At 31.5% G+C, this 24,204-nt stretch overlaps 3 protein-coding genes across 6 annotated transcripts; all 3 read left to right on the top strand.

Moving 5' to 3' along the window:
* Window positions 1-504: 504 nt before the first annotated feature.
* LOC108347736 (cation/calcium exchanger 4) lies at window positions 505-3,036 on the top strand. Of its 4 annotated transcripts, none has more exons than XM_052868539.1 (2): window positions 505-629; window positions 972-3,036. In XM_052868539.1, the coding sequence occupies exon 2, from the start codon at window positions 1,030-1,032 to the stop codon at window positions 2,773-2,775; it is 1,746 nt and encodes a 581-aa protein (XP_052724499.1). In that variant the 5' UTR covers window positions 505-629; window positions 972-1,029; the 3' UTR covers window positions 2,776-3,036. The 4 variants fall into 4 exon arrangements, with proteins under 4 accessions (XP_052724499.1, XP_052724498.1, XP_052724496.1 ...); XM_052868538.1 differs by having other exon boundaries at window positions 505-1,566; window positions 1,759-3,036; XM_052868536.1 differs by having other exon boundaries at window positions 506-2,570; window positions 2,730-3,036.
* A 4,225-nt stretch (window positions 3,037-7,261) lies between these two features.
* On the top strand, window positions 7,262-10,426 carry LOC108347594 (subtilisin-like protease SBT1.4). Its single transcript, XM_017586943.2, has one exon. It carries the CDS (start codon window positions 7,384-7,386, stop codon window positions 9,706-9,708), a length of 2,325 nt encoding a protein of 774 aa, XP_017442432.1. The 5' UTR covers window positions 7,262-7,383; the 3' UTR covers window positions 9,709-10,426.
* An 11,604-nt stretch (window positions 10,427-22,030) lies between these two features.
* On the top strand, window positions 22,031-22,640 carry LOC108347473 (uncharacterized). The gene has a single exon (XM_017586738.2). The coding sequence runs from the start codon at window positions 22,088-22,090 to the stop codon at window positions 22,475-22,477; it is 390 nt and encodes a 129-aa protein (XP_017442227.1). The 5' UTR covers window positions 22,031-22,087; the 3' UTR covers window positions 22,478-22,640.
* Window positions 22,641-24,204: the final 1,564 nt, after the last annotated feature.

Here is a 24,204-nt window from a genome sequence, read left to right as displayed (position 1 = left end):
TTCCAATATTTTTTATATCGGAGTTTACCCATATCTACAATTCATAACTATTACTCTTTGAAGAAGAGTGAGACAAATTTCACATGACAAGTGTAAGAAAGTTAGGCAACAAGTTTAAGAACTCACTTTATTCTTTTCTCACAAAGAAACTAATAAGCTTTACTATATAGTCTTTGGTCCTTAGTATGTCTCGTTTTAGATACTTTCTTAAGATTAGGTAATGTGTTTTTTTAAGAGTGGTCAGATTATTGTAACCATTAATAATAAGGTATTAAACCCCAGTGCACATATTGAATGTATATAGCTATTAAATATGAAATAAAAGAGTTTTATTAGGGAAAAGGGCAAATAGAACAAATAAAATTTAAAATATAACAATCAAATTAAATTAAACAGAATGTCTTATATTATAACAATTAAAATTTACAATTTTTTAAGAATAAAAAAAACATAATTAGGATTGTAATCACAAGATAAAAAATTTACGTAAATCATAAAATAAAAAATCATCGAATCTGTGTGGGTAGCTAGCTAACAAGGTTTTCCTCTGGCGGAAGGCGAAGGAACATCGAAAACCCCAAAGCAGTACCTTTCTGAACCCTGACTACTCTGTTTCTTCAATTCATCGGGTAAGTCCCATTATTCTTTAATTCTCACTTCACTTCTCTGTAATGCCATCTTTTCCCTCTCCGTTTTCCCCTAAGTTCTCTCCTTTGCGTGTCGTTCCGCCTTTTCGAGATCGAAACCCTAGACTATTTTCTGTCTCTGGGATTTCATAATTAGAATTCTAAACTCCTTCCTTGGATATTAATATTGGAAATGAAAGCGCCAAATACCTTTTTTGGTGCACAACATAGAAGTTTTCGTGGGGTTTTCAACTTTTTGTGTGTCGGGGTTTTGTTTTTCTTCTTTTACAATCGCGACGATATCATTCGCAACCCGATTCTTAGGCAATCCTCCTATTTTGTTAGCCACAAGTTGCCTCAAAATGCGATTTTGGGAGATGGTTCTTCTGTGATTCATCGTCGAATGGTTGAAATCGGCGCCAATACTTCAAGTGTTGCCGGTGAGGATGATTTAGGTGTGAGAGATTCTGAATTCTGTTCTGGGTTGGTCCACCATGATGGTTATGCTAGTCCCTGTGAATTCTTAGAGGTTCATCCACAGTGCTCTTCTGATGGATATCTTGATTACTTGAAATTTTTCTATTGTACATGTCAGGGTTTTAGAGTTTTTGGTTATCTAGGGTTGGGTGTATGGATTGCTGCTTTATTTTATCTCTTGGGGAACACTGCTGCAGACTACTTTTGCCCTTCACTTGAGAGATTGTCAAGGCTCTTGAAATTGCCTCCAACCGTAGCTGGGGTTGTGTTGCTTCCACTTGGGAATGGAGCACCTGACGTGTTTGCTAGTATAGCTTCCTTTGTGGGTGCTGAAAGTGGTGAGGTTGGTCTTAACAGTGTGTTGGGTGGTGCTCTTTTTGTTACCACTATTGTTGTTGGAACTGTGTCGCTATGCGTTGCGGAGAAGGAGGTTGGAATTGATCGAAGATGCTTTATAAGGGATGTGAGTTTCTTTCTTCTTACTCTGTTTTCGCTGCTTATGATTTTGGTTGTTGGTAAGGTGGGTGTTGGGGCGGCCATTGCTTTTGTATCCATTTATTTTGTGTATGCGTTCATTGTTGCTGCCAATGAGATATTGAGGAAACATGCACAGAGATTGAAATTAGATGTTGTCACACCAATGCTTCCTGTCCAGGGAAGTGTGTTCTCTCTAGGCGTGGAAGATGATATTCCGATGTATAGCTCTTTGCTTGAAGACACTGAAAGCGATCCTCCCCGCCTTCCTCCATCGTTGCCCCAGTGGATGTGGTCTTCAAATGTGGCAATATATTCAAATCAAACAAGCAAAATGAGCTTTTTGGATGATGAAAGTCCTCCCTGGGGATGGACTGATGATGGGTCTGGGGAGAACACCAGGGTGTCCTTCTCAGTTTCAAAACTTTTTCTGCTGATGGAGATTCCACTGGCTATTCCTAGGCGATTTACAATTCCAATGGTCAACGAAGAAGTATGGTCAAAACCTTGTGCTGTGATCAGTGCTTCATTGTCTCCCATGCTCCTGGGCCTTTTGTTTAGCACCAGAGACAATGTGAGTAATCAGGGTGTTATTCTTTCTTATTGTGTTGGTGTTGCTCTTGGATGTGCATTTGGTGTTCTCGCTTATAAATACACTGTATCTGATCATCCACCACGTCAATTTTTGCTTGCTTGGGTACTTGGAGGATTCATCATGAGCATAGTTTGGTTCTACATAATAGCGAACGAGCTTGTGGCTCTATTGGTAGCATTTGGTGTAATTTTGGGAATTAACCCATCCATCTTGGGGTTAACTGTATTAGCATGGGGAAATTCAATGGGAGATTTGATGTCAAATATTGCATTGGCATTGGATGGAGAAGATGGAGTTCAGATTGCTTTATCTGGATGCTATGCAGGTCCTATGTTCAACACACTTGTTGGTTTGGGAATCTCGCTGCTGCTTGGGGCCTGGTCTAAGAAACCCTCTTTGTACGTGGTGCCTAAAGATAGTAGCTTATTTTACACCATGGGATTTTTGATCGCAGGACTGCTATATGCACTTGTTTTGCTACCTACCAAGAACATGCATCCTAACAGAACATTAGGAATGGGTCTCATCACCCTTTACGTGATATTTCTTTCTTTCAGGATATGCACTGCAATGGGATTTCTAACAGTTGCTGGTTTAAGTTGATTTTATCGCAATGGATCTAAATGAGCATGCTTTCTACATCTCTCTGGGCTGTCCCTGTGCTATGATCATTGTGACAGCTGATAAAAGAAATTAAAGAAGGAAAGTATATAGCAGGTTAAATCACTTCTCCAGCTCAAAATGCCATTATTGTATATCCAAATTACACGTCAATGGAATTGACACTTTCCTTATAGGGGGGGGCCTTGGTATTTCTGTAGTCTAACAGTCTGTTTGTGAAGCAGATCATCTTCGTTTCTTGCATATATATACATTTTACAGGTCCCATATCTACGAACAATATCAATATAAATACTAAATAGGAATAACTCTATTATATATACATAATCATTTAATTGGAAGAAAATAAAATTAAGTACATAGTTTGTGTAAAGAATACTGCAATCTTTCTGCTCTTAATTTTTCATCAATTTGAAGATAAACTCCGGAGCAATTATTACATCAACCTGTATTCGTTTCTCAACATCTTCTGGAGTTATTTTCCTCCCAACATAGATCTGCCTTAAATAAAGTGATTAATGCATAATTTAGAATCTCTTTATTCTTGTTATCCCTCTCTCTTCTCATTGGATTTCTTAATCTTTATATAATCCTTTATGTCATCATAAATAAATCAAATTTGTCAATAAAAGCTTCTAATGTATGAAAATCTAAGTGATACAACTCTTTCACATTTTCCCATACCATTTGATTTTTTTATTATAATTATTACACAACGCTTGCTTTTATTCTTTTTTTGTTTTGTACTTGCCAAGTCATTAAACATGGATGGATCTTCAGCATCATTCTAGTATATTAGTAAAACATGGGTGGCAAAAAAATTCAGTGAATGACTATTCCATAGAGAAATATCATTTATTCTGATAACTGAATAAAAAATGAAATATGTAGACCCTCAACATTGTTATCTGAGTTATTATGAGTGCAGATGTGTTGGCCATTCATAGGAAGGCGATGCTGCTTTCTGTACATTCATCTTGAATACCCAACAAAAATATGTCCAAAGAGATTTAATGCAACCTTGGGTTGTTTTTATCTTTTTATCAGGTTAGAACATGCTTTAAAAACATGTTAATAAAAAGTTTTGAAAAATGATAACCCTAAATCTCCTAAATTTCCAAGTAGAGTATATTTGTTATATATTTTTATTTGATATTAATTTATTTATTAGACTATAACACTTTAGTTTAATTAGTGTAATGTTTTTTTTTATTAAATTGGTGTAGTTGATTAAATTTATGTCTAAGTAAATATATCAATTATAATACATTTAAATATTATATAATTATTAAAAGACCTTTTGAAATTCTCATAATCATAATTATTCTTGTTATAACATCAACGATCAATAATTAATATATTTATGATTATAGACTAAACTTGATTAGTTAGACAAGTTGAAATAATTTTTTAAATAATATAAATTTTTCCTTAAAGGTCTCAACTGAGTAATTGTATTAATTGTATCACATGAAAGCAGTGTGTAAAAATTTGTAAGCCTGGGCTAGCGTTCCATAAATATGATGGAGACAAATGATAAAACTGGTACGATATTTTGGTTAAATTCATACCATATTCTGGTAAAATTCACATAAATTAAATGTATGTCTATTTTTTTACCAACTACTATAAAATAAATGTAATAATTTTTAATCTTTTGGAGGAACTTCTTCCGTAGTCATTAATCTCCCATATATCAAAAGCGTCATTATACTTCAGTTTATAAGAAAGTAAAGCATTAGAAAGAGATTTTGGTCTACTTTAATAACAAGTTCCATTAAGACTATTTTAATGATTATATTTTTTAAAATTAACTCAATCATACATGTGGTTTTATTAAATTTAAAATATTATCTCTTTTTTAATTTATCTCTTTTCGAAGTTCGTGAAATGATTTTTGTGTTTTAATTTATTTGTCCACAGTACTGTTAGGTGGAGAGCATTTGACTATTTTCTTTTTTATTTGCATTTTCTTATTAATATTATAGTTAAAATATTTGCACATGCTTTGCTCACATGCTTTGCTCACATGCTTTGGTCACATGCTTCAACCGTGTATTATATTATAATATTTCGTAATAATTACCAATCTTGATACTTTATTTTATCTCTTATAAGAGGATCTTAATATATTAAAAGAACATGTAATAAAATTCTGCACGATCTGATGTAACATGTTTTAATATCTTCAAATAAAAATCGTGGTATTAAAAGAAGTGGATCAGAACGAATTATAAAACGCCAAATGGTCCACTAATGCAGCAGACAGTACATTATTACATCATAGTATAAAACTAATAAAGAAACACTTAAAAAGAACTAATAAATGTTGAAGACTAAGGTACCAAGACATATATTGATATTTATTTTACACATCAACAACAAGGTAAAATAATTTTAAAAGAGATAATTTTTATAATTTACAAAAAAAGTAAAAAATAATATCAAATAAAATTATGTGTATCAGTGTTGAAATTTCTGACTAAAGTTTAATAATTTATTAAAATTTTAAAGGATACCAAAGTTACTTTTTATGAAACTATTTCTATCAAATTTGTTTTGGGCGTGAGTCAAGTTAACGGTTCATCAAACTTTCATTTTTTATTATCATTTATTTTTACATTTCGTATGATATATTATAAGGTTACATATTCTAATGTTATTAGTTAGAAAGTGGGTTTTATTAGTTTTTACGTTTACATCCTATTTGTATATTATAATTTGCAACACATTTTTTTCACCTCGAGATATAAACATTTCGAACGTGAAAGTAGAATTAATGGGAGGTCTGATAGTGGCCCGACAATGAATGAAACAGAAATGTCCACATAGATTTTGGTAGAAAGTGAATTTTAAGCCCAATTCAATCCCACAAAACCAGTTTGTACAATACGGTTTGCACGCTACTTATATATTATAATTTGGTGTTAATGTTCGACTTCCAATAAATGTCAAAATCAGTCAATATTTGACTATTTAAATAATTAATGTATATTAAATGTTATTACCTACGTCCTTATCTTTTATCTATATTTATATATTGTGATATGAGTGATTGATTACTACTAGCCTAATTTAAGATTGAATTGGAGGTAATTCGTAATTATGTTTATGTAATTATGTTTATGACGTATTTGACTGTTTAGACCAATCGCTCCATAGATAACATACACTATAATATTTAATCAACATTTAAAAGATTTAATTAAATCAAGATTTGTTTTTAAAAAAGAGCAACAAAATCAAGTAATGTGAATAGGTATGTATTTCTTGTTTTCACTTTTAGAAAATATTAACTTTAGTGATAAAAATTTGAGTTTGAGATTGATTTGATTTTGTTATTTATTCTAATATTTAAGAAATAACTACTTGATGATATCTTTCATGACTATAAGAATAAAAAGTTACAATTTATGTTGAAAGTTACACTAAAAAATATTAAATTAGTTTTCAAAATTGCTGAAAATGAAATATTATTAGGGTTTAGTAAATCAATTTTAATTAAGTTTGTGGTATAAAAGATTATATTTTTAAAGTTAAAAAGTACAAAAGATTGATACTCACTCTAATATCGATACTGAGTAATTTTAACATTTTTATATTTATTTCTTATTGTTTTTCTTTATTTTTTACAGAGTGTAAACGTATGCCATCCTGTTATTCCTGTTATTTCTCTTATTTCTTCCATTTCTAGAAAATATAGTTTGAAAATGTAGTGGAAACCACATACGATGCGTGAAAAAAGAAACAAAACTAAAAGGCCCTAAAATGTTACGAGACTGGTTATGTCCACGCAATGAATTGGTATCTACTTCCTTATTCGATGGGGCCTTTCTTGTCAATATTAGTTATCCAAATCATTTTTTTCTTATAATTTTTCATTATCTTTTATAATTTTAAATATATTCTAAAACCCATAAATTATTTTCATCTTATAACTCTATACAGCTTTTCAAAGTATTTTACATACTTATGACATAAATGTACTAAAATTCAAAATACAAAAAGCTTAATTGTAAAAAATAAAACTTTAAATTTCATAACGTTAAAATAATATTGTAAAATTAATCCAATATCGTATCCATTAAAAAAGTTTAATTTTTTATTTTAGAAAATAGAAAGAAATTAACATAATATCATATTAAGGGACAACGTTCTTGTCAACTACTACCAAATTGCTACGCAAGTCCAATCTTTAATATCTCTCACAAACACACAAGATGGAGATGGAACCCTAGCCAAAATAATTTGTGTGGAATCTTTTGGGGTAAAAAACAAAATAGCATTGTTTTACACAGACAGCAAAAAATCTAAATGAGCAAACCTTGAAGGGCCATGCGTCCTTCAATTATGGGGTATCTTCTTTGGTGGGCCCCACGTTCTCCCATACCTTTTAATTATCCAATTATTATTATTTCAGGAACGACTCTTCACCTTCCCCTGTTTTTAGTTTAAATACGTACCGTAGTGATCTATCTTCATCAACGGAAACCCAACCAATAAAACCGAACCCAAACCTATGCGACACAACAACCTTATTAAACCAAACTTGCTCCAATTCTGAAGGAACACTACACACTCTCACTGCTCATGGCTTCTTCTCATCTATCTTTCCTCTTTCTTATACTTCTCTCTGTTCTTCTTTCTGTCTCATCCTCATCGGACGCTCCACAAACCTACATAGTCCACGTGGCGCAATCGCAGAAGCCCACGCTTTTCTCCACACACCACCACTGGTACACTTCCATCGTCCGCTCCCTCCCTACCTCCCCCCACACAGCCACCCTCCTCTACACCTACTCCGCCGCCGCCGCCGGCTTCTCCGTCCGTATCACGCCCTCACAGCTCTCTCACCTCCGCAGCCACCCCGCCGTCCTCGCGGTCGAGCCTGACCAGGTCCGCCACCCCCACACCACCCACACCCCGCGGTTCCTCGGCCTCGCCGACTCCTTCGGCCTCTGGCCCAACTCTGACTACGCGGATGACGTCGTCATCGGCGTCCTGGACACCGGGATATGGCCGGAGCTGAGGAGCTTCAACGACGACAACCTCTCTCCTGTTCCCTCCACATGGAAAGGATCTTGCGAAGCCTCACGCGACTTCCCCGCTTCCTCCTGCAATAGAAAAATAATCGGCGCCAAAGCCTTTTACAAAGGCTACGAAGCCTACCTCGATGGACCGATCGATGAAACCGAGGAATCGAAGTCTCCGCGAGACACCGAAGGCCACGGCACGCACACCTCTTCCACAGCAGCAGGCGCCGTCGTTTCCAACGCGAGTTTGTTTCATTACGCTCAAGGCGAAGCCAGAGGAATGGCCACAAAAGCCAGAATCGCCGCTTACAAGATCTGCTGGAAATACGGTTGCTTTGATTCCGATATCCTTGCCGCCATGGACGAGGCTGTCGCCGACGGAGTTCACGTGATTTCGCTCTCCGTCGGCGCGTCAGGTTACTCGCCGCAGTATTTCCGTGATTCGATCGCTTTGGGAGCTTTTGGCGCTGCTCGTCACAATGTTCTGGTTTCGTGTTCCGCTGGGAACTCAGGGCCTGGTCCCTCCACTGCTGTGAACATTGCACCGTGGATTTTAACCGTTGGAGCTTCCACAATCGATCGAGAATTTCCTGCTAATGTTGTCCTCGGAGATGGAAGGGTTTTCGGTGGGGTGTCTCTGTATTACGGTGAAAGTTTGCCTGATTTTAAGCTTCGATTAATATATGCTAAAGATGCTGGGAACAGGTACTGTTACCTGGGGTCTCTGATACCTTCTAAAGTGCAGGGGAAGATTGTTGTTTGCGACAGGGGTGGGAATGCTAGGGTTGAGAAGGGGAGTGCAGTGAAGCTTGCCGGTGGGTTGGGAATGATTTTGACTAACCCTGCCGAGAATGGTGAAGAGCTTCTTGCTGATGCACATCTTTTGCCAGCTACCATGGTGGGTCAAATTGCAGGGGATGAGATCAAGGAGTATGTAAGGTTGAGTCAGTACCCAACTGCGACTATTGAGTTTAAAGGAACTGTGATTGGGGATTCTCCCTCTGCTCCTCAAGTTGCTTCATTTTCTAGCCGTGGACCCAACCGTCTCACGCCGGAGATTCTCAAACCTGATGTCATTGCTCCTGGTGTTAACATTTTGGCAGGGTGGACTGGGAGAGTGGGGCCTACGGATTTGGACCTTGATCCTAGGAGGGTTGAGTTTAACATTATTTCGGGAACTTCTATGTCTTGTCCTCATGCCAGTGGCATCGCTGCATTGCTTAGGAAAGCCTATCCCGAGTGGTCACCTGCGGCTGTCAAGTCTGCTTTGATCACAACTGCTTATAATGTGGATAATTCTGGAGAGAATATTAAGGATCTTGGAACTGGGAAGGACTCAAATCCGTTTACACATGGAGCTGGTCATGTTGATCCCAACAGGGCTCTTAACCCTGGCTTGGTTTATGATTCTGATACTAATGACTATTTGGCGTTTTTGTGCTCAATTGGGTACGATGCTAATCAGATTGCGGTTTTCACTAGAGAGCCTGCTGCTGCAAACGTTTGTGAAGGGAAAGTGGGTAGGACTGGGAGGTTGGCTAGTCCCGGTGATTTGAATTACCCTTCTTTCTCTGTGCAGTTGGGTGGGGGAAATGATTTGGTCAAGTATAAAAGGGTTGTTACTAATGTGGGAAGTGTTGTTGATGCTGTTTACACTGTGAAAGTAAATGCTCCACCTGGTGTTGCTGTTACAGTGTCCCCCAGCACACTTGTTTTCAGTGATGAAAACAAGACACAGGCATTTGAGGTTGCTTTTGGTAGAGTCACGTCCGATAATTCTGACAGTTTTGGGTCAATTGAATGGACTGATGGAAGTCACGTTGTGAGGAGTCCAATTGCTGTTACATGGAGAAGGACTGGTGATTACTCATCATCCCTTTGAATGGCTATGGAGACACATCATTCCCAGGTTAAGGATTTAGTATCGTTCTATTTTTTTCTCCTTTTTTAGTGTACAAGCTACAAATAACAACTTTGAAGTGGTTGGTGAAGGTATGTATTCCAATAATTTGCGGGGATGAAGTAAGAACTGGGGATGAGATGTGATTTGTAAGATGGTTTGTTCAGTTCAGAATGTTGTAAAGGGCGTCATGCTGAAATATATATATATATATATATATATATATATATATATATATATATATATATATATATATATATATATATATATATATATATATATATATATATATATATATATATATATATATATATATATATATATATGGAAGCACTGCATCTCTGGCTTTGCTGAAAAACCTAGGACAACATTTGAATTTTTCATGCCTTTTATGGCTTGTCTGAAGGAGCCATGGCCTCTCATTATCATTTATTTCAATTGCTCTATGGTGTTGCTGTGGAAACACATGATTCACAGGTTATGGATTTATTAGAAGTCCCAGGTTATTGTAATTTTCTGTAAGCTTACTATTGCCTTGTTGTAAAAAGTACAAAAACACTTCTACAGTATGCTGTTTCATGTGGTGGGGACAACATTGATGAATGGCTTCGAAAAACTATGGGACTAAATTATGATCTTTGCCATGAAATGTGATTTGGATGATTGTTGGTCAAATTGTTGTGCTTCTGTTATGATGATACCTTTGCGGCTTTGAGGACGCTGTGATTTGTGTTCTATGATATCCTTTCAAAATCAACAGAAACCTAGCTATATAAACTGAATCCAAAATCTGATTGTTTGTTCTCGATTTATCAATGTATAATGTACTGTTTTATGATTTTACAAATTGTATAGTGATCAGTGACACAGAGAACTTACAAAAGGAGGGCCTAATGAGTTCACAAGTTATGCTAAAACTCGTGAAAGAGACGTTAAGATGTTATCATCGCTGGGGAAGACATATCCAAGTATCCAGCGCAATGTGTAAAAATATTTTTAATGAGAAGTAAAAATATATGGATACAAACCAGTTAATTAAGTCTCACCAAAATCAAATATAAATATTAGTTAAATTCAATATATTAAAACAATGATGTTTTTAAATTTGAAAAATAAAGAAAAAAAAACTTAAAATAGAGTAACAATGTTAAATTGATTCTTTCAACAACATATTTATAATTGACTTTACACATTTATGTAACAAATGGGTAAGAAAGAGAAAGAGAAAAAAAAAGATGAAAATTGTGACACAACAAACAATGGTAAATGGGATAAATATTCTTCATATTTATCCTTAAGTTATTTATTTATAGAGATAATTATACTGTGAGATAGGATAGTAAATGGATGTCTGTAATTAAGCATATATGTACCCTTTTCATATTCATACGCAGTTTTCATATATATATATATATATATATATATATATATATATATATATATATATATATATATATATATATATATATATATATATATATATATATATATATATATATATATATATATATATATATATATATATATATATATATATATATATATATATATATGAGGTTTGTTATCGTACGTACTTGTTTTTCAGTTGGTACATTTTAACAATGTATTACATATCATGGGTTCTAAGTTTTGTGGTTAAGGGTATTTTAATAATTTTTATTATCAAAACTAAAAAAAAAAAAAAAACCCTTGAAACCCTTACTCATCTTTCTCATTCCTTTCAACCTTCTCTTTCATCTCTCTCACTCCAACCTTTTCTCTGTCATCCCTAACCGTGACTTAATTTAAAAATGAAATTTAATAATAATAAGGGAAAATATATAACACAGTCCTCCAGTCAAAAATCAACATCAACATCATCAATTATTTTGTTATTAAAGTGGAAAACAAATGAACGAACAGAGCAAGAACAACAAAATGCGGTGTCGCGGGTTATTGTGTGTGGGTGAAGGAGAGTATGGAGATGAGAGAAAAAAATTGGATAAGTGAGGAAGGTGGAATAGGATTAGGCAAGTGTTTCTGATTTTTTCAATTGGGACTACAGTAGGGATGACAGAGAAAAGGTTGGAGTAAGAGAGATGAAAGAGAAATGGTTGAGAGGAATGAGAGAGGTGAGTAAGGGTTTGGGGAATTTTTTTTTTAGTTTTGATAATGAAAATTATTAAAATACCCTTAACCTTAAAATTTAGAATCCATGATATATAAGGGTATTTTTGTCTACTAAAACCCGGTACACATTACTAAAATGTACCAATTGAAAAACAGAAAATGTACCAATTGAAAAACAGGCGTACGCGCGTTAGCTCTTTTTTCAGTTGGTACATTTTAGCAATGTGTATCGGGTTTTAGTAGACAAAAATACCCTCATATATTATGGATTCTAAGTTTTAAGGTCAAGGATATTTGAATAATTTTCATTCTCAAAACAAAAAAAGAAAACAAGAAACCCGCAAACCCTTACTCACCTCCCTCTTTCTTCTCTAACCCTTTCTCTTTCAACTCTCTCACTCCAATATTTTTTCTATCATCCCTACTATAGCCCCAACTGAAAAAAATCAGAAACACTCACCTAACCCTACTCCACATTCCTCACTTATCCAATTTTCTCTATTCATAATTCTCTTCAATAATTTTTTCCTGTTAAATCATTTAGTACAATGTGCATGAGCTTCATTCTTTTGTTGCGTTTCGACATTGGATATATGCATGAAGGTGAAAAGTATATTCCAAAATGTAGTTTTCAGCAGAAAATATGTTTTTAGAATTATTTTTAAGAGCTGACTTCAAAAATCCATTTTTTGGACAATGACTTACCTCATTTCCTTTCCACATAAGGGTTTTTCTCTTATGAAAAATATTTCCACACAACTTAATAGTCAAAATATCAAACCTCCCTGAACATAAACTATTAATTCTAAAATTTAAAAACAAACCTCCCTCAACATAAACTCAGTACATTTAATATAATATTTGAATCATTCAAAATCTATTATAATAAAATAAAAATTTATTGTTTGTTGGTATATGGTGTGATCACTAGCTATTCATCATTATTTCTAATCTCACTTGAAATAGATACTTTTCTACGTGAGAAAAAATGTCTTAAAAATGAATATATAAAGATAAAATAAATTTATAACCAATTAATACATACCTCACCTTTAAAGTAATAAATATGGACAGGTTTTTGAAAAATATTTTATATAAATATAAATTGGTCTATAATAAATTTTTATTATTTGCAATTTAATTGAAAGGTTAGGATTGAACCTAATTTGTTTAACTAAGTCTATCCAACCTATAAAGGATTTGGCCTAATAAGATATTATTCCACTTGGATTTGATCTTGTCTCAACTAAAATTAACATGGACAAATTTAAATTTGGCTTGACACGTACCCAACTCGATTCAATTATGCAGTTATGACTCTATTTGAACTTGACATGAGTTTGATTTAACTTGGTTTGATGTGAATTTGACTCGACTCAACTCCACAAAAACCTAACCCAACTTAGCTTAAGGTGGATCCAATTCAAATAAGTCCAATGTAAATTTGACTCGCTTTCACTCCACTCAAATTGACCTAAGGTGGAGTTGATTCTATTTGACACAAGTAGACTTCACTTTACTCAACTTGAGGTGAACTTGATTGGACTTTACCTTATATGAGTTTGACTCTATTTAGTCTCCAGTGAGACTACAAAATTTGAACTAAATCCTATTAATAGTCAAGTATTTGAATCCATGCTTAATTTTTTATAGTTGTTACATTTGTCTATTAGAGAAAAAATTAATGCTAATATGCAATTAATGTTAAATTATATTATGTAAATTTAAATAGTTAATCACTTTTTATATTTTAATTATATCTTAAAATTAATTATTTTTTTAATAAACACGCGTGACAATTAATAAAAACGAAATACGTATTTAATTGTTACAACCATTAACAGAAATTCAAGAAAACTAATAAAATTAAAATTAAAATACTTATAAGAATCCACTATTTATCCAAATTTAATCAAGATATAAAACACTTTATAATATAATTATGAAAATTAATAAAAATAATTAATTGAGTTTATATTGGTGATATTAACTTAAAAAATCAGACTTTTAATATAAGAATGAACATAAATAAAAAATAAATCTTTTTTATATTTTTAATTTATTTTATATCTGAATGTTTGTGTGATCCACTTTTTATAAACTTATTTTCCCTTTTTATCCTTCTTTTTTTATAATTTTGATTAAGGAGTTCAGCCTTCACAATTCACTAAGAACAGGAACAATAAGAGTTTTGCCATAAAGATTTATAAAAAAAAAACTAAATTAAATTCATTTATAAGTTAAAAATACTTTATAATCAACTTAAAAATACATAATCTGAAATGTATTTGAAGGAAGAGGTGCGTCATCGGGGAAATGTCTGGACGCAGGATAAAAAAGAGAAAGTAAAATTATCATTTCATGATACATATAGGGGTGCAGGAAGAAACAACAATTGCAATTTGGCCCAACTCAACTGCCCGAAGATTATGTTTATTTCATGGTTCACTCTAATGTATTTAAAAAAAGAAAATAATATTTGGTATATAAATTAAAATAAAAAAATTGAAATTAGAAAGAAAAATGTATCGATTGTTTCTTGGAAATCAAAACAATAATATAAATATATATTACATGAACCAATTATTTAAGTCTATGTTAGATATGACGAATTATAGTAAAGTTTGAGTTTAATTTCACGTAACCTCAATGATGAAAATTCATTAGAAACATCAAATTGAAAAACGAAATGAAAAATATTTAAAGAGTTAGATACAAAATAATTATGGAGAAAAAAAAGCTTAATATCTCATTTTATAAATCAATCATATAATAACACGTAAATAATGTTAAAATATTATAGAAAAGATAGTGTGAAAATATTATTATCTTTTATCCTATCAAGATCCGATAATAGCTTAGTTTTGCTGTTATAAAAGAAGACAATCTATCTATAGTGCAGTTATAAAATAAGTTGTTCCAATGAGAACCCTAGTAAAAAGACAATCTCTAGTACAGTTATAAGCATTTTTTTTTTCTTATTATTTTGTATAGACCTGCAACAACTTTGTTCTGTTCTTTATAATAGACCATCTTTGATACATTAACCAAATAAGCAAGAGTTATTATATATAGGAACAAAACAAAATACATGATGTTTTTTTATCAATAAACATTTATATATACATAAACACTGCAGGTGTGTTAACCCTATTACAAAATTATTGTTTTTAATAAAATATAACCATTATACTTAACAAAATTACATTTTTTTTATCTTTGTTAAAAAACACAAAATATTCATAAAACAGGCAATTAAAGTTGAAATAAAAATATATTATGTAATTAAGCGCCAAATGCATTAAACATATTATAAATAATATAATTGACTTAAGGACATAGTAATTTATGTTTTCCTTTTATATACTTATCTAAAAATTTTGTCTCTTATTTTTCTCACTCAATTTTCTATAATTTACAATTTTAGTCTAATTTATATATATATATATATATTTATTTTGATTTAATAGAATATTACATCTAACTTCATTTAGAGTATAAAGATGAAATAATGTAATTATTTAAGATGTAAGTAAAATAATTACATGATTTTGTTAAATAACGCTACAGGTTTAATTTTGTGCAAACTTCTTTTTATACATTAAAAGGAATTAAGGATTTTCTTTTGTTGAATTACATGAGGATTTATATTTAATACTTGAGAAAGTAAAACGAAAATCTTACTAACTACTTGAATTTGACTAATTATATGTTTCTGTTATCTCAAAAATGTAGTTGGATATATTTTTAAAATTTATTTGCTTGTTTTTGTTAAATGTATCACTTTCTTTAAAAAAATGTAAAACTCTTTTTATTTAGGTTAAGAAAAAATATTTTAAACAAAAATGAAGTCAAGATATCTTTTAAAAAATATTTATAAATATATTCAAAACAGTTTATTCTTTACTTATTCTAAATTTTACCTCTTCAAGCTTATAAATGTGACATGTACTTAAGATTTTCTTTATGGTTTGATCATATTTTTTTTTTCTATAGTATTTTTTTTTCTTCTAAAGAGACAACCGTGACTAGATCAACTTATTAAATTAATTAGGATTAGGATAAGTCTTTTATTTTTTCTAAAAGTTCTCATTTATTTTCTTTTCTTTTCTTTCAATATGAATATGGGAAAGCTTTATATTTGAGTTGTCTTCATCAATTGAAGAAGAGGAAAGTGTAGTAATAATGTAGATAAAAAGAGAAGTTGATTCTGAAAGCTCAGACTTTCTAATTTTTAACAACTTCGAAGTTTTTTATTAATTCTTCTAATTTTTCTTCAAAGTAATTATAATTCCACAACAACTTTTCTTTTTATTTAATTTCTTACCGATATCATTTTCACAAAAATCATTTTTCATATATCTAAAGAAAAACAATTAAATTATTTTTTTAACATGTTTAATGAAAATTTATCCCTCAAATGTTTAAGGATACATTTTAAGAAATAAAATCCGATTGATCACATGACATAATGTCAGAACCATTAAATTCCCCATCGTAATGCGAAACAGGTGTCTACAAGAGGAGAACGAGCCTCAGGAAGTGGAAGACAGGTGGCGGCAGAAGAGTGGACGATCGGTTTTTCTGAGGGAGTATATAAGTTAAAATTTCAAAAGTTGGTTCCACTCTCTGCATGCGATCTTCTCCTCCAAATCTTCTGAACTAGTTTCTCCTCCTTCTCTCTAACTTCTCTCTAAAATTATCAACTTTTCCTCCATTGAATCTCACGTTTTCTTCCATCTGATCATCCATCAGAGTGTATGTAAGGTTGCTGGTGGCAAGGATCCTACTTTCAACCGAACGTTTAGTGGTTTGAACTGATAGGTCTTTCTGATTTTAATAAAGTTTAGTTTGGGGCACATGCAAACCAAGTTTCTGTTGCATGTGTTTATTTTCTTCTTCTTCTAAGGTTCTGATCACGGTTCTGGTCTTTTGGGTGGTTTATTTTCCTAAAAATAGTAAATCTGGGAGGTTGAGTGTCTGGTCGTGGTGTAAATTCCATCTTGTGGGCGAGTGGTTTGTTAAGAGGTAAGGGAAGCTATTAAATTTAATTATGCATGTGTTGATTTTGTGTATGTATGGAATGAATGGATTGATGATTTGCATATGAGCGTATGACTTGTATGATTTCTGGATTTTGGTGGTTCTGTATAAGTCGTTAAGGATTTTGCAAAATTACGTAGAATAGTTGGGTGTTCGGTTTCAACCGTTCGGTTATGGTTAGTGAATAAACTATCAATAGAGTTAGCATTTTGGCCTTACCAGTTTGTAGTCGTTCGTTTTATAGGAAGTGATTAATATATCCAGTGTTGATGGTTATATACAGTTTTAATCAGTCTTATTGGATTAGGTAAATTGGGTTTGTGATAGTTCATATATTATTATTAGTAAACTTCGTACTAGTAATAGGCTTAGGATATGTTCCTTTATGATAGTGTATAAGTTTATTTATATTTCAGCTAAAATATCTTAACGTTCGGTTTCCTTAAAAATATTAGGTTTATTGAATAGTTTGTAGGAGTAATCATAGTGTTCGGTATAAGCTCTAGGTGTTCGGCTTTGTCAAATAAGGAAGTAACGTTCAGTCTTACACCAAGTGTCAGTAGTTATAAGTGCTCAGTATAAGCTTTAAGCGTTCGGTTTTGTCGGATAGTGGAATACCGTTCGTTCTAGTGGCGAGAAGAGTTAAATATAATTCAGCCTTAAGTTAAGAATTTGATTTAATTAGAGTGTGTATTCTTAAAAATGGGTTTAGTTCATGTCAAAGTCCTCACGATTACATGAACGATCAGTTATTTTGTCTGTTGTATTGATCTGTCATGTCCAGTTCTATTTAAAAGTAGTATTATGTGAGCGTTCGGTCTTTTTATATGAAATGTTGTCTGATCTTGTTATGCTGATGTTATGGATTGGTGCTGGTTGTTTATTATAGTAAAGATTCATTATGAATGAGAAACATTATGGGTATTCAAGTATATGTGTATGTTTTTAAGTACTGTGGAAGAGAATTCCGGGGAGGAATGTCTCAGTGAAAGGTTATTGTGGTGGTAAAGTATGAATACGGATAGTGAAATTCATGGAGTTCATCCTGATATTCTGATGATTACCAGTTCTCAAGTAGAGATGGGTAAGTCATTGTGTGAGAATGGCAGGAGGTCCTAGCCCATAGGTAATTGGGTGAGTTATAACGGACTAACCTCGGGTGACAGCTGATGGTTTTCCAGTTACTATATCACCCGAGTGCACGAACGGCCTCAAACTACGTATTCATACAATCCGGATGGTCAAGTCAAGTGTCGGTTGTATAGTATTATTATATTTCAGTTATGTGTGATATCTATATTGGCTCCTGTATGTTATAGCGTTCGTTTTGTAAGGGTTTGTAGTTTATTACATGTGTGAATACATGCTTAATTGAATTATAGTAGCTTACCCTTGTTTTCTGTTTTATCCATGTTACCGTTCGATTTTCTATTGCAATGATCATCCTTGTTGGATGTGAGCAGAAGGGGAAGAGCTTACGCTGGAGCAGGAGCTGGGTGGTGAGACTCCTGAATAGTTGATGACCGTTCGGTCGTATAGTATATATAGTTTTGGTGAGCCGAACGTTCACCATTTTTGTTCTGTAAATATAACCGTTCGGTTATATGTTGAACGTTTGGTAGTAGTATAGGAAGCTCTTGCAAAGTTAAACGAAAAATTTAATGGTTATTTTGTAATAACTGTAAGTTTGACGTTCGTATTATAGTAACTGTTCTATCATATTATTAAATGTGAACACCTGTATATAGTGGTGTGCTATATTTTTGGGATGTCACACATAATATTAATAAATGAATAATAACTTTAATTATATTTTATTATAATAAAAATTAATATATTTTATTTTGATATTGACATTATTTAAAAAACCAGTTTTAGTTAAACTTCAAGAAGTATCTTTAATTAAGTGTTTATTCCAAAAAAATATTTTGTTAAGTGTTAAAAAATATTTTCTATTTTATTCTAAATATTCTGTCTTTTAATTTTACTGCTAACACGTGATTGATATTCTTCTCTAAAAACAAGTTAATAAAAAAACAATAGTTAAAAAAATTTGGTAAGTTAGAGATAAAAAAAATTACATCATCTCATCAATAACAAAATATAAAATAAGAATAAACAGACAAAAAAATGTTTCTAAGATTTAATAGAATAAGGGTCTGTTCTTATGGGGGGATTTGGGGGAGATGATTTGAATGGATTTGAGTGGATTTGAGAGTAATTTTTTAGTTGTTTTTTTGAGTGGATTTGTGGGTAATTGAGAGTGGATTTGGAAGTAAAGTATATCAGAATTAGTGTAGGATTTGATTGATGTGATAGATTTTAAAAATTAGTTTAATTGGTAGAAAATGAAGATGACCAAATTGCTCCTAGTTATAAAAGTATTATAAAATGTTATTTTGTAATGATATTTAATTGTAAAAATGTTTATGAATTTGGAAAAAGTTATGAATATAAATTGTTAAAAATAATAAAAGTTATAATGTTTTAAAATGAATGTATTTTAAAATGTAGTTTTAAATTGTAATATAATTCAGTAAGAAGTAATATGAATTTATAAGTCATTGAAGTGAGAATGATTAACATTAATCAAACAACCACAATTAAGTAGCACGTTATAATATTACATGACCTAAAAAAAAGATCCAACAATTGAACATATAAATATTATTTAAGTAGTTCATCATGACGTTGATTCAGCAAGGTATCGTTACAATGCATTGAAACAATATTGTATTGGCATCCCTATTAGACGTCTTGTATGGGATGGATGCGAAGATAAAAAATCGAAGCACTGTCTGATTAAATCATGGTCTTCAATGTTCATAGTCCGTAACAAGTTTTGAATTTGTTCTGTAGTTGGATTAGATGATTGAAATAATAATAATAATAACTATTATTATTAATAACATTATTATTTTTATTATTATTAATATTAATAATATTATTATTATCATCATCGTTATTATTATTATAAAGAGAGAGAAAAAAAATCATTATTATAATATTATTATTAATATTATTAATTATTATCATTACTATTATTAATTATTATTATTATTAGTTATTATTTTTGTTTCTTGGTTGAAGATGTAATACATTTACAAAGTGGTAATAAAATACATTCACATAATGGTAAGTGTAAGGGACTAAAAAGACATTTGATTATAAATCATCTTAAATCCCGCAAATCTTTCCTTTCAATCGCTCGCAATTCTTTTAAAGCAAACATGAAATATTTTCTAAATCCGCGCTTTCCTTTGCTCGTGAATAGTGAATTCATCTAAAGGGAACAGACCGTTAAAAATTATCAAAATGTCCCTAATTATTAAAGTAATATAAAATGATATTTGTTAATGTTATATTTAATTGTAAAATTGTTTATAATAAGAAAAAATGGTAATTTAGTAAATTGAATATAAAAAGTACTTTAAAGTTTATAAATATAATTTTAAAGAAAATCAATAAAATACTTTTTGATAAAAATAATTTTAAATAATAGAATAAAAAAATTAATAAAATAATTAAAATAATATTCTTTTAGAAAATTATTATTTTTTCTTTAAATATTATTTTTGTTTAAATAGTGGATTTTAAGAATATAATTTAACCGTGTGGTATAATTATTATTATTATTATTTATTACTAATTAAAACTTATTAGTTACGTTTTTGGATTACAGGGATACGTTTTCACATGAAATAGAATACTTTTAATTTGAAATTGATTATAATATAATTACATTTACTATCAAAGTTGGAATTATGAAATTATAAGAGAGTAGAAAGGATATTTTCTGTGAAATCTCTTCAAATCTGAACACATAAGCGATGATAAAAAAAATTATGTATTCCGCAAATTAACTCTTTACGTTCTTTCAAATCTTTAAAAACGAACAAGATTTAACTTCTAATCCATCTGTGCAATTCCTCGTGAACAGAAATTTAGGTTCAAGCGAACACAGTTTTCAACAGAATTAAGATGAAAAAAGAAAAAATGTTGTGCGTGGGAAGCCACATCCATTCATATGTGAGAAGGGCATGCACGCCACCTGCTTGTGTTTATGCAAACTGTTACACGCAAGAAAAACAGTGGCCATGTGGACTGTACTCCAAATTCCAAACCCAGAAGGCCAATACCTTTCTCTGCTGCTGCCATGCCTACCCTCCAAAATCAGTAATACTACCTTCACAAGCAAATCCCTTTTAAGATCATCTTCCTTCAAATCATACTCAAACATCACAGCCAATTGCTTAAACATGCACTTCTTTAATGCCTTTGGTTGCTCATTATGACTCATTTTTTCACCTTTGTTTTATTTCCAGTTAAGTTTTTAATAGCATTTGTTAAAAATAATAATCACTTCATAAAACATGCTCATCTTATATTTATTTTTAAACAGTTACGTAAGTAAAGCTGTGTTTGATGTAATTAATAATATCTATTGGCTTATATATGATTAAAAAAAAATATCAATTATGGGATCTTTGAAAATGACTTCTACCAGCCCATGCAATACCAAGGTATTTATAACTATATTATTATAAATTATCATCTTATGTCCTAATCTTAAAATACCACAAATTAATTAATTTTTGATCATTTTTTGTTTATAGCAACATGGCGATTCCTGCTGGCCATTATTATTCGCTGATGCCACACTTAATATTATAATTCCTTATATTAAAGACCTCCATTACTTTATTTCATTATTAAACTTACAATCAATCATCAACCTCGATCTTCTCCCAAAACGTACATTAAAATAACTAAACTAAGAAAATGTTATAACAGAAAATGATAATGCTGTTTTGAAGGAAAAATATTTGAGTTTATAATCAAATGCATGCATACTGATTTAAAATTTTGTGATTAATATTCTTTTTACTGAGATATTTCCATTTTTCTTACAAGCAAAATGCGTTATTTTTATATATTTTTTATTTATTTTTTAATTGTTTTCTTTATTTTACTCCAAAACCATAACCTATTGAACTAACAAAAGCAGAAGTTTGATGAAAAACTTGCGTTTCCCCAAATATGCGTTGCTATTATTTTAAGTCAACTCTTGTGTCTATCAATGTCACTCACATCACAACTTATTACAAATTTTATGCTTTCCATCCCATTCCATTTATAAGCAACAAACAAACACCATTCTAAAAAACTCAAACGTAGCCCTTTTGTGTTTTCTCAAGCTCTCTTCTTCATGCTGGCTCTTACCATTCCCATGGCCGTCGATCACCACCCTTCCTCGTTGCCGTGGCAGCCCCGCCGCAGGCTCTCCCGGCTCCGCCGGCGGAAGGTGCAGACGGTGCGGCTGGGCGCTAAGAAGCCGCGCCGCCGAATTTTCGGGCTCCTTAAGATGTTTCGAAAGATACGTTTAAGGTGGCTCAAGTTACAATACGTTCGCATGTTGAAGAGGCTGAAGGAACACTACCGAAACCTTGTTAAGGATCTTGTCGAAGCTGGGTCCACCATTGAAACCTTTCAGCAACGTCTTTTCATCGAAAGCACTTTTGCAATTCCCGTTGGGCTTAACTTGTCTACCTACCCTTCTCGTCTTGGACCAGATCGCTCTCGAATCTTCTTCATGTAAAGTTTTTTTCTTTTTATTTTCCTCTTAAACCTTCTCTCTAATTTCTTTTATCATATGTGTATGTATATTGGAAGATAAACTATAAGGAAACCCAAGTTCCTTGTATTTGTATCCTTCCATTTGTATTATTCTTGAAAAAAAAAATTCTCCTTTCTTCTTCTTCTTCTTTCCCCTCTTCAGTTATTGGTTTAATTTTTGAGAAATTGTGAAAAAAATTACATAAAGAGAATATAAAACAATTGGGTTCCCTCATGTGATCATGTTCACCTTCGTTTACATGGAAACACTGTCAAGACACTGAGACATTATCTTGGTGTGGATATGTCTCTTTGGCTTGATATTTATCTATCAGAGATTATTACGGAGTTCAGGTTTTGGAGCTTTATTCCTTACAGTTTCTAAGATCTGAAGAACACTAATGCTGATTGAAGAATGTTACTACCGTGAAAAAATGTAAGAAATGAAAAAGATGAGTTCCATTCCAATGAGTTATGTTGGTAATTAATAATAATAAATGCATCTGTTTCTGCAAGTAATACGTCTAAAATTTAATCTTATTTTCAGTTCTTATTTAACTAATTAATTTATTAAGGTTTTAATTCATTTGTTGCTTCCTCTACACGTATTGACATTTTACTTCCATTTGCTACAATTACGAAAAATCCATCACATATTTTTATATACATATATAATGGGATTTAAGATATTCTTATTTACTTGCATGAACCAAGGGAAATATATGTATGAAATGTTTAAATAAAAAATGAAATGAAAAAACTGTTTTGTATTTAAATATTCAATTTTTGTTAGTATTGGTATGCAATGTGGTTAAAAACCTTATTTTGCACGGATTAAAGGAGATTGAATTCCACAACCTGGGATATTACCTAAACTAAACTATGATTGTTTTAAAACATTTTTGTAGCACCTTAATTATAATTACCACTTTAATTTCTCTGTGGTGTTTATTTTATATACTCAAAATTACAAAAGACAATATCTGCATTCCAATTTTGGAAATTTTGATGTGAATGAATATTGCCTCCAGCTCATGATTGTTGCAACAATCAATGTTTCACAACTGGTGTCGTTAAGGTGTATATTATTATTCTTCAAAAAATAAATAAATGGTGGAATGTGATATGTGTTGTTCAAGTTATTATTCTCTTTGACCATGGAGAATAACATATTGGAAGAAACATGGCTCTTAATTTTAAAATTGCAATAAAGCCAAATGCTGTCTTCTTAGGCCCTGTCTGTCACATTGAACACAGAAGTAAAACAATAACCTATTTTTATTAATATTTTTAATTAAAATCAACTCATGATTTTGATAATTACTGTCAGATATTAAAAGGAAATGCGGTGACTATGCTATAATAGACAAATGTCAGATATTAAAAAAAATGTGGTGACTATGCTATAATAGACAAATGGCAGATATTAAAAAGAAACGTGGTGACTATATGCTATAATAGACAAATAGTAAAAATACACATAAAAAGGCTAATCCGGTTGTTTAAGTCATGCTTAATATTGATCAGTTAAAAATAAGTTCGATGAGTTTGCGTTATTAGTTTAAAATGGATTTTCTGTTTGACCTATTGTCACACTCGCAAGTTGGTGGAATGATCTTTCTATTATTTTTTTTCTATAAAGTTTTAATATCACATTTTTTTATTTTTTATCTTTTACATTAAACGGATTGATGACGGACTTTCGAATTG

The sequence above is a fragment of the Vigna angularis genome, chromosome 9, assembly GCF_016808095.1.
Source record: "Vigna angularis cultivar LongXiaoDou No.4 chromosome 9, ASM1680809v1, whole genome shotgun sequence".
In the NCBI taxonomy this organism is placed as follows: Eukaryota; Viridiplantae; Streptophyta; class Magnoliopsida; order Fabales; family Fabaceae; genus Vigna; species Vigna angularis.
This window is presented reverse-complemented; position numbering and strand designations above follow the sequence as displayed.

Coding starts and splice junctions, on each gene's coding strand:
- LOC108347736 (XM_017587168.2), top strand. CDS start 820: ATGAAAGCGCCAAATACCTTTTTTGGTGCACAACATAGAAGTTTTCGT.
- LOC108347594 (XM_017586943.2), top strand. CDS start 7,384: ATGGCTTCTTCTCATCTATCTTTCCTCTTTCTTATACTTCTCTCTGTT.
- LOC108347473 (XM_017586738.2), top strand. CDS start 22,088: ATGCTGGCTCTTACCATTCCCATGGCCGTCGATCACCACCCTTCCTCG.